The sequence below is a fragment of the Dama dama genome, chromosome 25, assembly GCF_033118175.1.
Source record: "Dama dama isolate Ldn47 chromosome 25, ASM3311817v1, whole genome shotgun sequence".
Lineage (NCBI taxonomy): Eukaryota > Metazoa > Chordata > Mammalia > Artiodactyla > Cervidae > Dama > Dama dama.
The window spans coordinates 13,117,766-13,130,838 of NC_083705.1; the positions used below are offsets into that span (position 1 = coordinate 13,117,766).

General features: G+C 51.4%; 1 protein-coding gene across 1 annotated transcript in view; it reads left to right on the forward strand.

Moving 5' to 3' along the window:
- The first annotated feature begins 8,646 nt into the window (after nucleotides 1-8,646).
- ERGIC1 (endoplasmic reticulum-golgi intermediate compartment 1) overlaps nucleotides 8,647-13,073 on the forward strand; it is a 113,499-nt gene continuing 109,072 nt past the window's right edge. Inside the window, exon 1 of the mRNA XM_061129483.1 lies at nucleotides 8,647-8,771. Within this exon, the coding sequence (XP_060985466.1) occupies nucleotides 8,752-8,771 (20 nt within the window). The 5' untranslated portion in view covers nucleotides 8,647-8,751. The remainder of the gene's footprint in view (nucleotides 8,772-13,073) is intronic.

Genomic DNA, 13,073 nt, shown 5'->3' on the forward strand with positions numbered 1-13,073 from the left:
ATCTTTTTAAATAATTACTTTTTAAATTAAATTATCACTGTTTCTTTAAATAATTAATTTGTGAAAACAAAAACATCTCACAAAAGCTAATCCTATTTTGAAAACACTGACTGAGGCCAGATTAGAGTCTTTGGTCAATATAGACTTGAATGAAGTCAGGGCAGAAAAAGCAGTGGTCTTTGATGACTCTAAGTGTGAATGATGAGTGGGGTGACTCTTCTGGAGCAGAAGCTAGAGTTAATGTCTCCTTTATCCAAAATACCTAAACACTGGGACTTCCCTGGTGATCCACTGGTGAAGACTCCAAGCTTCCAATGCAGGGGGCCTGGGTTCATCCCTGGTTGGGGAACTAAGATCCCAGATACCATGGGGCACAGCCAAAAAAGAAAGAAAAAACCCACTGACTAGAGCTCAGTGAGGATTTCTTTCATTTATACTTATTTATTTTATTTTTTTAGGATTTCTTGAATTTAACTCACATAGGAAACCATGTCTTGGGTCTGCTAAAAATGTACTTGCTCTGGAAAGGAGGAGAAAAAATGAGAGGATAGAATGAATTCACAGAGCAAGGAGGGGGCTTGGTTGTCCTTCAGATCTCTTCACTTCACCAATATGGCCGAGGCCAGAGAGGGGGATGGGACTTGGGATCCAGCTAAAACCAGATCCAAGGCAGGGGGATTTCACATATGACCACTGGATAAACACTCATCCCCTCAACTATCCCGTGAGACGGGCATTCTCTCCATTTTGCAGAACAGGAAATGGTGACTATGGTGGGAAATTAGACAGTCCCAAGGTGACTCAGACAGGTCTGAACCAGGCTTGGGATTCTGACCTCTGACTTCAAAGCTTTCCCTTCCACCTTTGACCTCACCTCTCATCATGCAGCTCTTGGGGTTCCAGTGAGCCCAATTTTCATCTGATCTTTCTCCGTTTGCAGGCACCTTGGAGTATATGAACCTTGCCAGAGGCACATTATTATTGGGCTTACCTATAGTCACCACTATTTGAGAGGAGCTATACACTCCTGCGTGAGGGGAATTTCGCTCTGCCCACTAGCAAATCATCAGCTTGAGTGACGAGTGAACGACTTCTAATCCTGGAGATCCATGATTTACAGATGAAGAGGCTGAAGCTCAGCGAGCTGAAGGGATTTACTTCAGTTTCACAGGAATCTCACACAGAGCCTTCCAGGTTTTCCTTTTCTGTTTCCTCCTCAGAGTCAAGGCTGGCTTAACACCCAGCCCACCACCAGCCTACCCTGAGGAAACACAGCTCCGCCCTCAGCTGACACCCAGTGATACCCACACACCACGACACACACTCATGCCCAGGCCACACAAAGGCCTGTCCAAGGTCCCCAGGTTCAGCCAAGGGGCAGGAATGGAGGGAGGAGCCATGGGGGATGAAGCTGCCCGGAGACAGCCGAGGTTCAGGCCCCACCCAGCCCCAAGCCACACCACAGACTGCGGAGGAAAGGGTCCAGGTGAACTCCGGGTCAGAAAGAGATGAGGAAGACGTCCAGGTGATGCTGAGTCACCAAGCCGGCGGAGCTGACTGCTGCTGGCAGAAGGGAGCACTGTGTTGAGTGGGACCTCAGCCTGGTGAACTTCTCACGTCTTGAAAAGTATGGATGAAATGCCACACTAGAGGCAGCCAGATGTGCCCTGTCTAAAACTTGCAGATGGTTGATGGGGGGCGTGCTTGCTTTCTGCTTTGATTTTCATGAGAAGGGGTTTCCCTCAATACTTGTGGGGTCCCCTCCCCTGCTGTCTGGGCAGACGGGTGAATTCGGATAGGCAAGTGTCCCCTGGGGCCTTGACTGCGCTGCCCCGCCCTTTAGGAAGGAGGCTGCCCACAGGGAGCCCCGCTGTGCCCTGACTGGGCTTCTCCTGTCCTTCCTGTGCCTGCCTGGGTCTGGATGCCAAATTCAACGATTCTCCATCAGGAAGCCCCGATGCAGATAGCAGTCCCGTTTGTTCCAAGCACAGCCAGGAAAGAGAGGACATATACTGGGCTCCCTCAAAGCCTCAAATCAAAATATTGTGAGGCAACCCCGCTTCATATACTTCAGGGCCCCTAACTGTCTGTAGAAGAAAGTTCACGCTTTGAACGTGTCTCTCAAAGCCCTTCACAACCCAGCCCCCACCTATTTCCCTCTTCAGCTTGATGTTACCCACGGCCACAGCCTCGCTGCCTGCTCTCCCACCACCATGCTTTTGTGTCCCTCCCCAGGATGTATCCGGCCCCCAAGATGGGCCCCATGATGACCCCCACCTCCTGGTATTCAAACCCTTGTGAGATTCCCTCCCTTCGAGTGGAGGCTGGACTTATGAATAAAAGAAGGTGGAAATGACAGCGTGCACCTTGGAGAGAATTCACAGAAGGCTGACTCTCTCCTTTGGCAGGGAGAAGCCAGGTCACAACCCGTGTTAAGGACAGATGCGTGTGGGGAGGGCCGAACTCTCCTCCAACAGCCCCGTGGGTAAGCCTGGATCCACCAGCTCCGGTCGTCTTGAGACTGCAGCCTTGGCCGACAGCTCAACTGCAGCTTCATCACGGATCCTGAGCCAGAAACAGCCAGGTAGCTCCTGGATTCCTGACCATCAGAAACTGCAAGGCAATAAACTGCTGTTTAAGTTTGGGATAATTTGTTACACAGCAATAGATAACAAAGGACTCAACCCGCTTTTCTCCCTAAAATCTACTTATTCTTCAAGGTCTCAGCTCAGATTCTTCTTCTTCATCGACGCTTTTCCTAACTCCCTGTAGAAGATACCTGGCGATTTTTCCTCCCAACATCCTTTCCTTCTTTGGCAATGCTGCCCTGACTTTCTTTCTTTCTTTTTAAAGGCCTTCCTATGAGATCTTAGTTCCCCGACAAAGGATTAAATCTCAGCACTGAAAGTATTGAGTCCTAACCACTGGACCACCAGGGAATTCCCACCCCTGACTTCTCTTTAGGAAACCACACTTCTTCCATCTTAATCTGTGTGTGTTGAAGAAGGCTGATTCCACTCCAGGCTCTAGGGTGGGCATTCAGTCTAGGCTTGGCCTATCTGTTCTCCTGGAGCCCACTATTCTGGCCTGCCACGATGCTAACTCCTGAGGGTCAACTCAGGAGCCTTTGCCTGAGGCAGCAGGAAACAGCTTTCCCTCAGAGCTGGAAGAACAGCCTGGGGCTACAAGCGGGTGTTTTGCCAGCACAAAAGGAAAGCCTCTCTAGAGATGAAGTCAGAATTTAAAAGATGAGGCTATGGGACTTCCCTGGTGGTCCAGTGGTTAAGACTCTGCACACCCACAGCAGATCCCACATGTCTTGTGGCACGGCAAAAAAAAAAAAAAAAAAATTTTAAAAAGGTGATCCTAGGGATGGAGAGAGAGATTCCTGATGCAATTAGTGAAGTGCCTGAAACCAAATCTACCTCTAGACTTTTCTTTCTTCCTTCTTTTTTTTTTTTCTCTTCTGTTTGTTTCTCTCTCTCTCTCTCTCTCTCTGGCCCTAGGCAGGGTATGTTAATTTGAGATGATCTCAGCCACCTTGAACTGAAAGTGTTCAGACCAATTCATTTCCATGGGTAGAATTATGAACACTCTACCAGCCTCCTAGAACCTCTGGGGCTGCCCCTAACACAGCACTGGCCACGAAACTGTACCTGCACAAGGAATTGGGGCCCCTGAGACCGAGTCTTTGTTATAGCACCACACTTCTGCTTACCTCCTCCCTGCTGCCTAAACACGGATGTGTCGCGTTTCTTTCTGCAACCAGAGGATCTGTCATAAAGAGGTGTCCACTGAATAACTTAAAATGGATGAGTGAATGAATGACAGTCTTCTAGTTGGCCAGGAGACTTTACAGAGCAAGGAGAATTTGTTCAGAAGCCTGTTATGAGGCCCAAGTTACCTTCAACGCCTCTTCAAGCTGACAAAGGACTATTATTTCTTAATCTCTTCATCCGGGCCACAGTTGAACCAGCCACACCCCTAGAACACAAACCAGGCTCCTATTACAGAAAAACAAATCTGACCTGGCCATTTCCCTGCCTCAAACAACTTTCCGTGATGTCTTTGGCAAGAGGGGGTAGAGACCAGTGAGCATTTGGAGCCAGGGCACTTTCTCCATTATAGAATGTTCATGCGTTTATCAATTGATGCATTCAGCAATCATTTAATTAGCACCTGCTGTATGCCTGGCCCTATACATGTTACTTCATCTTTACAGCAAGCTTTTAGGGCCATGTATTTGTTAACTGTTGCTGCCTAACAAATTGCCCCAAACTTAGTCACTTAGAACAACAGACTTGTCATTTCATGGGATCCAGATGCAGCTCAGCCGCATGCCTCTGGGTCAAGATCTCCCGGGAGGTTGCAGTCAAGTGGTGGGTCAGGGCTGCGGTCATCTCAAGGCTCAACGGAGGCTGAGGGATCCACTCCAAGTTCAATCACATGGTTGCTGACAGGCGCCAGAAGATTCGCTAGTGAGCTCTCCCACGGGACCTCTCCACAGGGCTGCTGGCTTGCCCAGAGCAACTGATCCGAGAACCAGTGTTCAAGGCAGAAGCCACCATCTTTCTGTATCGTAGTCTTAGGAGCGGCATGCCACTGTATCTGCCATATTCTGTTCATTCAAAGTCAATCACAAGTCCAGCCTACACTGTAAGGACGGAGATTATGAAAGTGTTTGAATACAAGGAGGTGGATTAATTGGGATGGTGATTTTAGAGGTTACCTGCCATAGGAAAGGTATTATTATCTTTCACTGCATACTCAGACAACCAGCTAGTTAAACTGTGTGTCCACGTCTCTCAGCTAGAGAGTCAGCTGATTGCAGTGCTTTACCATTTCACTAAGCCTGTTGGCGGTGAGGTGGAAGAAGGCAGGGAGAAGGTGCTGGTAGAACAACGAATGGGGGATGGCGTCTTTATTGACTATCTATACTGTGTAACTGAATAACGACAACTTAGTGGCTTACGATAAACATTTATTATCTCACATAGTTTTTAAGAGTCAGGAGGAATCCGGGAGTGACTTAGACGAGTGACTCTGGGTGAGGGCTTCTCCCGAGGCTGTAGTTAAGCTGTGGGCTGAAGCTGCAGCTCTGAAGACTTGGAGGCTAAGGATCCACTTCTAGGATGACTCGCTCACACGGCTGTTGGCAGGAGGCCTCAGTTCTTTGCCATCCGACCCCTGTCTAATCGTGCTTGAGTGTCTTTATGACTGAGAAGACTGGTTTCCTCCAGAACAAGTGATTCAGGAGAGCCTAAGAAGAAGCCTCAATGCCCTTATTACCTGGTCTGCAGAGTCATATGAGGTGATTTCTGCAATGTCCTGTTGGTTACCCAGCTTGGCACTTCGCATTGTGAGAGGTGATTACACAAGGGCATGGGAATATCAGCCACCGAGGCTGGCTACAATAGGGTCCTGAAAGATTAGCAATCCTAAAACTCAGTTTTTAGTAAGTTACTCCCTCGGTCAAGAGATGCAGGGTTTTCTCATTTACTGTAACACAACATCTGATTTCCTTTGTTCCATCTTACACTGTCTTCTGGGCACACAGGCCATCTGGGCCTGGCTTACAGACCTCAAGAGTCCCCACAGAGATCTTTGTTGATGTGTCCCCTCCCCGCATTCTCTCTGGGAATTCTTAGAGAAGGCCTGCCTCTCTGGGAAAATGCCACTCGGCCTTCAATACATAGTTATGGCCCCCCACCTGCCCCACCACGTGCAGGCTCTGGTTGGGTGCCAGGATACAGTGATGAGATACATCCATCCTCCACGGAGAACTTCCAGGCAACATGGGGAGGTAGACACGAGCCAATTAATACTAGTCTCATCACAAACTGTGACAATTTCTCCCCCTAAAAACCTATGGGTGTCATGTGACCATATAATGGGGGTCCTGGCCTATTTTGCATGTGGTAGTTGAACCAAGTCAAGAAATTAACTAGGCTGGGCAGGTGTATTAGTATTAGGTTCAGGTGTAAGTGTCTGAAAATACAAAATAACAGTAACTTAAACCAGACATGTGTGTTTCTCTCTGGCTTAGAAGTTTGGGGAGATGTTTGAGGACAGGTACTGTGCCAATCGGGGACAGGGACCCAGGCTCCCTCTCTCTTGTTGCTCTGCTCTACACGACCTTCATTGAATGGAGCAGGATGGTGGCATCCACATTCTGGGTAGCCAGAGGGAGAAAGGGACATGATGGGTCATATCCACCAATAAACCCTGAAGCAGCTACGTCTCTTTACATCTCAATGGCCAGAATTTAGTCACATGACCACACCTAGCTGCAAGGGAAGCTAGGAAATGTAACTTTCCTTCTGAGCACCCATATGCCCAGCCAAAAATCGGGAGCTCCATCTTCATGCAAAAATAGTAACCATAGTCAAACCTCTCTTACATTACTCTGTGCTAGGCACTATCCTAAATCCTTGACATTCATCAACACATTTTATCCTTCCAACAGATCTATGCGGAAGGTACTATTATTGTTCTAATTTTACAGATGAGGAAACTGAGGTACAGAAGTAAAATAAATTAGTAAGTAGACAGACTAGATTGTGACCCCACGCAGTTTGGCTCGAGTGAGTGCTCTGTTACCATAGCTAAGAGTAATGAAGAAAGGGAGAATCTACTGGGAGGCACGCATATTCTCTGTTCATTACAGCAGGGTGGAACACAGAGGGATGAACGTGCTCAAGGCAAAAGAAACCACAAACGCGGAAGTCCCCCATCCCCCCAAAATGAGGTTCTTTATCACAGTGTCTCTAGGAATTCAATGTGCCAATGAATCTTTTGGAGACCGTGTGAAATGCACACTTAATTCAATAGGTCTGGGCTGGAGCTGAGAATTTGCCCCATGGGGCCTATGCAGTTGGTTGGTGGACCACCACCAGACTGTGGACGAGAACTTGAGAGAGAGGACTCATTGTCAAATGCTTACCATTGTATGACTCCCCTCCTATATAGGGCCAGGCAAACAGTCTTTTGGGCTCAGGGGCTACTCAAGGCCCCTTCAACCTTTCTACTGTCCCTAGGAGTCAAGTTCCAGCTGATATTTCCTCCCCTCTCCCAAGAGTGCCAGGCCCCTTGCTGGCTGAATGAATGAATGAAGGAATGAAATGGGAAGAACAGGCAACACTGCATAGGATCCGGAGGAAGAGTGTGGTTCACAGCCCACACCCTACACCAGACAGGAACTGGCACCATGCATTCTGAATCCTCCCAGAGGAATAGGTACCACCATTTCCCTCTATTTATAGATGAGAAATGGCCCACTGGCCATTTTTGGACAGCTTTTTGAACAGGAGCCCCACCCCCCTCTTCCTCCCTTGGGATTTTTCAAGCCTCTGTATTAGCAGAGCCTTGGATGTGGGGCCAATCATAGAAGGGGAAGTTCAAAATGAGTTTCTTGCACCTGGGTCTTGTATTACAACTACCAGCTCCTCTCATTCAGCAATCCTGAAAGGAGATGCTGATCACCTGTGAATTTCACAGAAGGAAACTGAGGCTCAGAGAGGTCTACCCTGGGCCAAGTCACACAACAGGTCTTGGTCTGCCGTCCACAATAGACTGGGCTCAGAGCCAGGCTCAGTGAATACCACTGAAATGAACCATATACTGAAGATGCAAGCAGAGAAGTAGAGCTAGCAGGCCAACTACAATAGCTTCAGGTGACAGGCCTTTACTAGGTGCCAGGCATCACACTACGCAGTCTCCCGAATTTGTCATTTGATCCCCAGGAAAAACCTCCTCCAGTAAGTGTCAGGAGCTTCTTCCTGCAGATGTGGAAAGGGGTGTGGACTCAGAGAAGCCCAGCGTGTTTCCGAGAGAGGCTCAGCAGGGATGTGGTTGGGTCCACTTTATAAATCTAGGCCTGCCTGACCTCCACCTTTCTTTCACGGTATAAGGCCTTTTACTCAGAGTTAGAGGCTATGCATAGCCCAAATCTGTACCATGCCATTTAATTTGCACAACTCAAGAAAGTGAAAGTCGTTCAGTCGCGTCCAGCTCTTTGCGACCCCATGAACAGTACAGTCCGTGGAATTCTCCAGGCCAGAATACTGGAGTGGGTGGCCTTTCCCTTCTCCAGGGGATCTTCCCAACCCAGGGAATCGAACCCAGGGCTCCCGCATTGCGGGCAGATTCGTTACCAGCTGAGCCAGCAGGGAACCCCAAGAATAGTGGAGTGAGTAGCCTATCCCTTCTCCAGCGGATCTTCCCGACCCAGGAATCGAACCGGGGTCTACTGCATTGCAGGCGGATTCTTTATCAACTGAGCTATCAGGAAGGCCTCAACTCAGGAAAACCGGTTTGCAAATGCGAAATAACGGAGGCAGTGGGATTTGCTCAAGGCCACAGAGAAACTGATGGAAAACACAGTGGGGGCGGGGGCTGGGAAGGCATGACTAACTGTATCTTTGGGTGCTCCCTTCCTCTCCAAGCCTCGAGCCCCAACGCGCGCCCCCCTAAGGCCCGCCCCTCCGTCCCGGCATCCAGCCCCCACCCCAGCCCCCAGGCCCCTTTAACGGTGCGGCGGAAGGGGCGGCCGGGGGCGGGGGCGGTGCCCAATGCGCCGAACGGAGCGTCACTTCCCGGCGGCCGGAGGCAGCAGTGAGTGTCGGAGGCGGGGGGCGGCCGGTGGGGGCGGGGCGGCCGGAGGCGGCGTTGGCAGCGGGCTGGGACCCACGCGGCGCCGCGGCCCACCTGGCCTGCAGCGCTCCCATCCCTGGCGGCGGCGGCGGCGGCACGATGCCCTTTGACTTCAGGAGGTGAGTGTGGCAACGCCGGCGCGGGGCGTGCTCGGGCACGCTGCGGACCCCTCCCGCCTGAAACGCAAAAGCAGTCCCCCACCCTATGCATGCCTCCGCCGGCCCTCGGGGACTCCAGGCGGCCCCCCTGCCGCACACAAAGCCAGCCGGAGGCTCGGAGGGCCTCGTGCAGCGGGAAGCAGGGCCACCCACCTCTCAGGCCGCTCCGCCCCTTCCCTCCCGGAGTCCCCCTCCCCAGGCTGCCCTGACACCTCGCAAAGTCGCATCCCCTTTCCCCCATACTGGGAAAATTTCCTCCTTCCCCTAGATGGGAGCAATCGAGCTAAGAAGCCATCCCCTTCCTCCCCTCTACAAAGCCTTCCTGAACCCCACCCCAGTGACAGGTGCGTCCAGGGCACCTTGGATGAGCCCCCAGGGGTCCCCAGGGGTCTGCAGCCCCCTCCCACCAGGCAGCTGCTGGAGGGTTTCAGGTTTCTGGAGGCTGAGCCTCTCCCCACTGCCTCCAGCTGGAGGCCTGTCCCTCTGCTGGTCCTACTCCTGTAGGGAGGACCTGGGGTCTCTGGGTCTGGGGGCTTCTTGGAGGAGGGGAGGAGACCAGACCAGGGACCTGTGGGCAGGACTTTGCAGAGAGGGCCCGGCCGGCCCTGGCCTTGGCTTTCTGCAGTCACCACAGTGAGCCCTTTGTGGGGTCTGGCCTCCGCCTGGTCCACACTGTGCTGGGCTAGGCCTTCTGGAAGCCTGACTGACAGGGTCTCCACCAGACTTTCCCCTGAGGTATGGAGCCCCAGGGGCTGCCCGGGCCTGAGGCAACACTGCTGCACGTGTATACCACGGGAAAATAGCAGGGCTTGAGTGGGTTAGAATTTAGTGCCAGCTGAATTAGAATCCTGTCTCTGTCCCCTCCACTGAGCAGGTTGGTATATTCTAGAAGTTGGGGCGAAGGCTCTGGGTACAGACTTCCCCAGAGCTGCTCAGTTGGATGATTTGGGCAAGTGTCTGAACCCTCTCAGTATCTCTGTCACCACCTGCAGATTGGGGCTAAAAATAAAGTCCCACCTGGGAGGGCTGAGACCGTGAGAAGTGCTTGATTCAGAGCCTGGTGGGGTGTGGAGTTCAGAAGTGGGACGTTAGTGGACAAGCCACCTCTCCGTGAGGCCATTTCCTCACCCACAGACTAGGGGTTCTGGTCCCTCCCTCCCTGCTGGTGTGAATGAAGCCAGGGTAAAGTGCCAGCCTTCCTGGAAGAAAGCCTGGCGGTGACCCCCAGGCGTGTGGGCATACTGGGGTGTCAGCCTGAAGAGCATGGTGGCCTGGGAACTCTTGCACTGGCGGGCATGGAGCTCAGCCTGCCGTGGGCACTGTGGCCGTCTCTCAGCCTGCCGCGGGCACCGTGGCCGTCTCTCAGCCTGCCCCTTCCACGCAGCCCTGGGGCTGACACCAGGGTAGTTTTCATACCAGGAGAGGCTCCTCTGATGGAATTCAGGGGCAGACCTCATGCCAACAGTAAACATTCAGCCCACAAGAGAACTGTAGTTGGCACTTCGATTCCTGGTTCCATAAAGCCTCCCCTTACTGATCATTCCTGCCCTCGCCTTGTCTTCTCTGTGGTTCAGTAGATTCTGGTGATTTTGACTTTATTGAAGAAGTCACTGCTTTGGGGCATACAGTTCATTCACTCTGCACCTAACCTCACATTTTAAGGGAAGGAAGTTGAGGGCTGAGGGTCTTGCCCTAGATTGAAGGGTGGGCCAGGGTCCCAGGTTGCACAGAATTCTTGACTTGGTGCCCCTTGAGTTGGAGATTGGGCATGTCCAGGTGCCATGGGAGCCCCAGCTTAATGAGGTGTTTTAATCAATTTCCTTGAAAGCTTGTGCTACTCCAGAACAGTGAGAATGTATTCAACACTTTCCATTCACACCTTGGAGTATGAGCCTAGTAACCTGCATGTCTAAGATGTGTTCCTTCCAGGGCTCAGGTTCAAAGGAAGGGTCCGCCATCCCATGCACTTCATTGTTCATTGATCAAACATTTACTGAGTGTCTGCTCTGTGCTCAGCCCTCCACCCGATGCCCCACTGCAGAGCTGGGTGACATGTGACTTATTTGCCCAGGGCCAAGCGGTGGTGAGCTGATGGAGCTGGGATTCAAACCGGGGACTCTTGGTTCCAAAGTCTTGGAGCTTGGTCTGTTAGCTGTGGGTGAAAAGGGAAGACTTGGAGGGTCCCCAGCCCTGTCAGATCTCTTAAAAACCTTGGGGGGGAGAGAAGGACATGGCAACCCACTTGCAGTATTCTTGCCTCGGAAATCACATGATCAGGGGAGCCTAGTCGTCTACAGTTCGTGTGGTCGCAAAAGAATCACTAAACAGTAACTTCAGAGGATCCACTCCACCAGCAATATGGGCTGCCCCGGCAACCCCAGAGACGACCTGCAGTTTTACATGGTCTTTTTGTAGTCTCTTCTACGTGTGTGCGTGTGTGACGTTTGTCTTGACACTTTCCACTTGATTCATCTCTTGTTCTGTAGTTTGTATAAACCTATTGAGAGTATAAAATCCAGCCACTGAATTGCGTTCACAACTATATGAACGTCTAAGAACATGTATCAGTTTTGTTAGGTATATAGTGGTGCAATTTATGCTCAACTTATGTTTAGTGAAATGTACATGTTGTAATTAAATAACCCTTAATAATAATAAAAAAAAAAAGACCACGAGAGATGGAAGGGACATATTCTGGTTGAATCCCCCCGCTCCCAGTTCGAGGCCAGGGAGAAAACCAGGCTTCCTGCTCATTTTGCTCTCCTTAATACAGAATAAAATCAAGAAGGGGGAGAAAGGAACCTCTTGCCCTTTCTTAGGAGCCCTTCTTGCTTGCTTCGTGTCTGTGGGACCTCACCTCCTGTGTGCTTTCCTGTCTGTGAAATGGGGATGGAAACAGTACCCATTATTGAGAAGATTCACTGAGCCACTGTGTGTAAAGCACTTAGATGCAGAGTAAGCACCCAGGAAATTTTAGCCACTCTTTTCGTTATTGGTGTTATTTCATCGGAGCATCTATGTTGCCTAACACTATATAATTCACTTAATTATTTTGTGCTTATTTTCTTCCTTCCTCCCATGAAAACATGAGCTCCCTCAGGCAAAGATTTTTATCTGTCTCCTTCATTGTTGTAACTCCAGTGCCTAGAAAAAATTGCCAGGGCCACCCTTGACCTGAGGAAGGTCTCTCAGAGTCTGTCGGGGAGGCCAGTTATAATCTGATAATGCCATTTCTTCCTTTGCTGGGAGCCTTTTGGGCCCTGGGTGGGTCATTCCCCTCCGTCCTTGACTGGGTGCCTCTGAGTTGTACTGGGGGTGGGAGGAGGCCCGGGGCTCTCAAAGGTGGCTGTGTTTGCCTTGCTCCCAGGGCTTTGATTCCTTAGTTGCTGGATCTTGAAGTGGTAGAACTGGCCTTGTGACCCAGTTCCGTGGGTGTTGGCCCTGCCGGACCCAGTTCCGGCTGGCAGGGGCCAGAACACCTGCTGTCTCTGGCTTGGCCCGCAGTGGGGGGCAGGGGTGCAGTTCCCATAGCCAGGCCCAGAGGAGCCCGAGCAGGACTTTGAGGCACGCAGAGGTGGCCAGCTCCCCCACAGCGGCAGCCCCTGAGTTGAAACGCGAGGACCTGGGGCATGATGCTCCCCTGTCACTGACCATCAGGCCCCGGGAGAGTTGACTTAACCGTCTCTGAACCTCAGTTTCTTCATTTTCAGGAGATGGCCACTTTTGTTGCCTTCCCTGGTAGGGTGGATGCAGGGGCAAATGAGCTGTCCCTGCAGGGTATGGTCAGCTACATGGTTTGTGGGGCCCAGTGCAAATGAAAACGCAGGACCCCTTGTTGGAAAAGTATTGAGCTTGTCAGGACAGTGACAGCAGAACATTAAGCCAAGTCTGAACGCAGCCCTCCGAGCGTGGGGCCCTGTGTGACCGCACAGTTCTCAAGCCTGTGATGCCGGCTCTGCTGTTGGCACCTTGGTTCAACCTCCATCGCCTCTCACTCTCGCCTTCCGAGTGGTCGGGCATCTCCAAGAGACCCTAGATCTCCTCAGAGCCCCAGGGGAGCTTTCTGAAGTTGATGTGATTTTTTCACATCCTGGTTTCAGCCTTCAAGTAGGGCCTGTAGCTCTGATCAAGGGCAATTTCCTTGGGTCCCCACGTGGCCTTGCCCGAGGGGGTCCCTGCAGCCCCCTACACTCCCTAAACCAGTGTCACTCCCAGCCACCACGGCGGGCTCCGAGCACACAGCCAGCACTCGGCAGGTAGCAG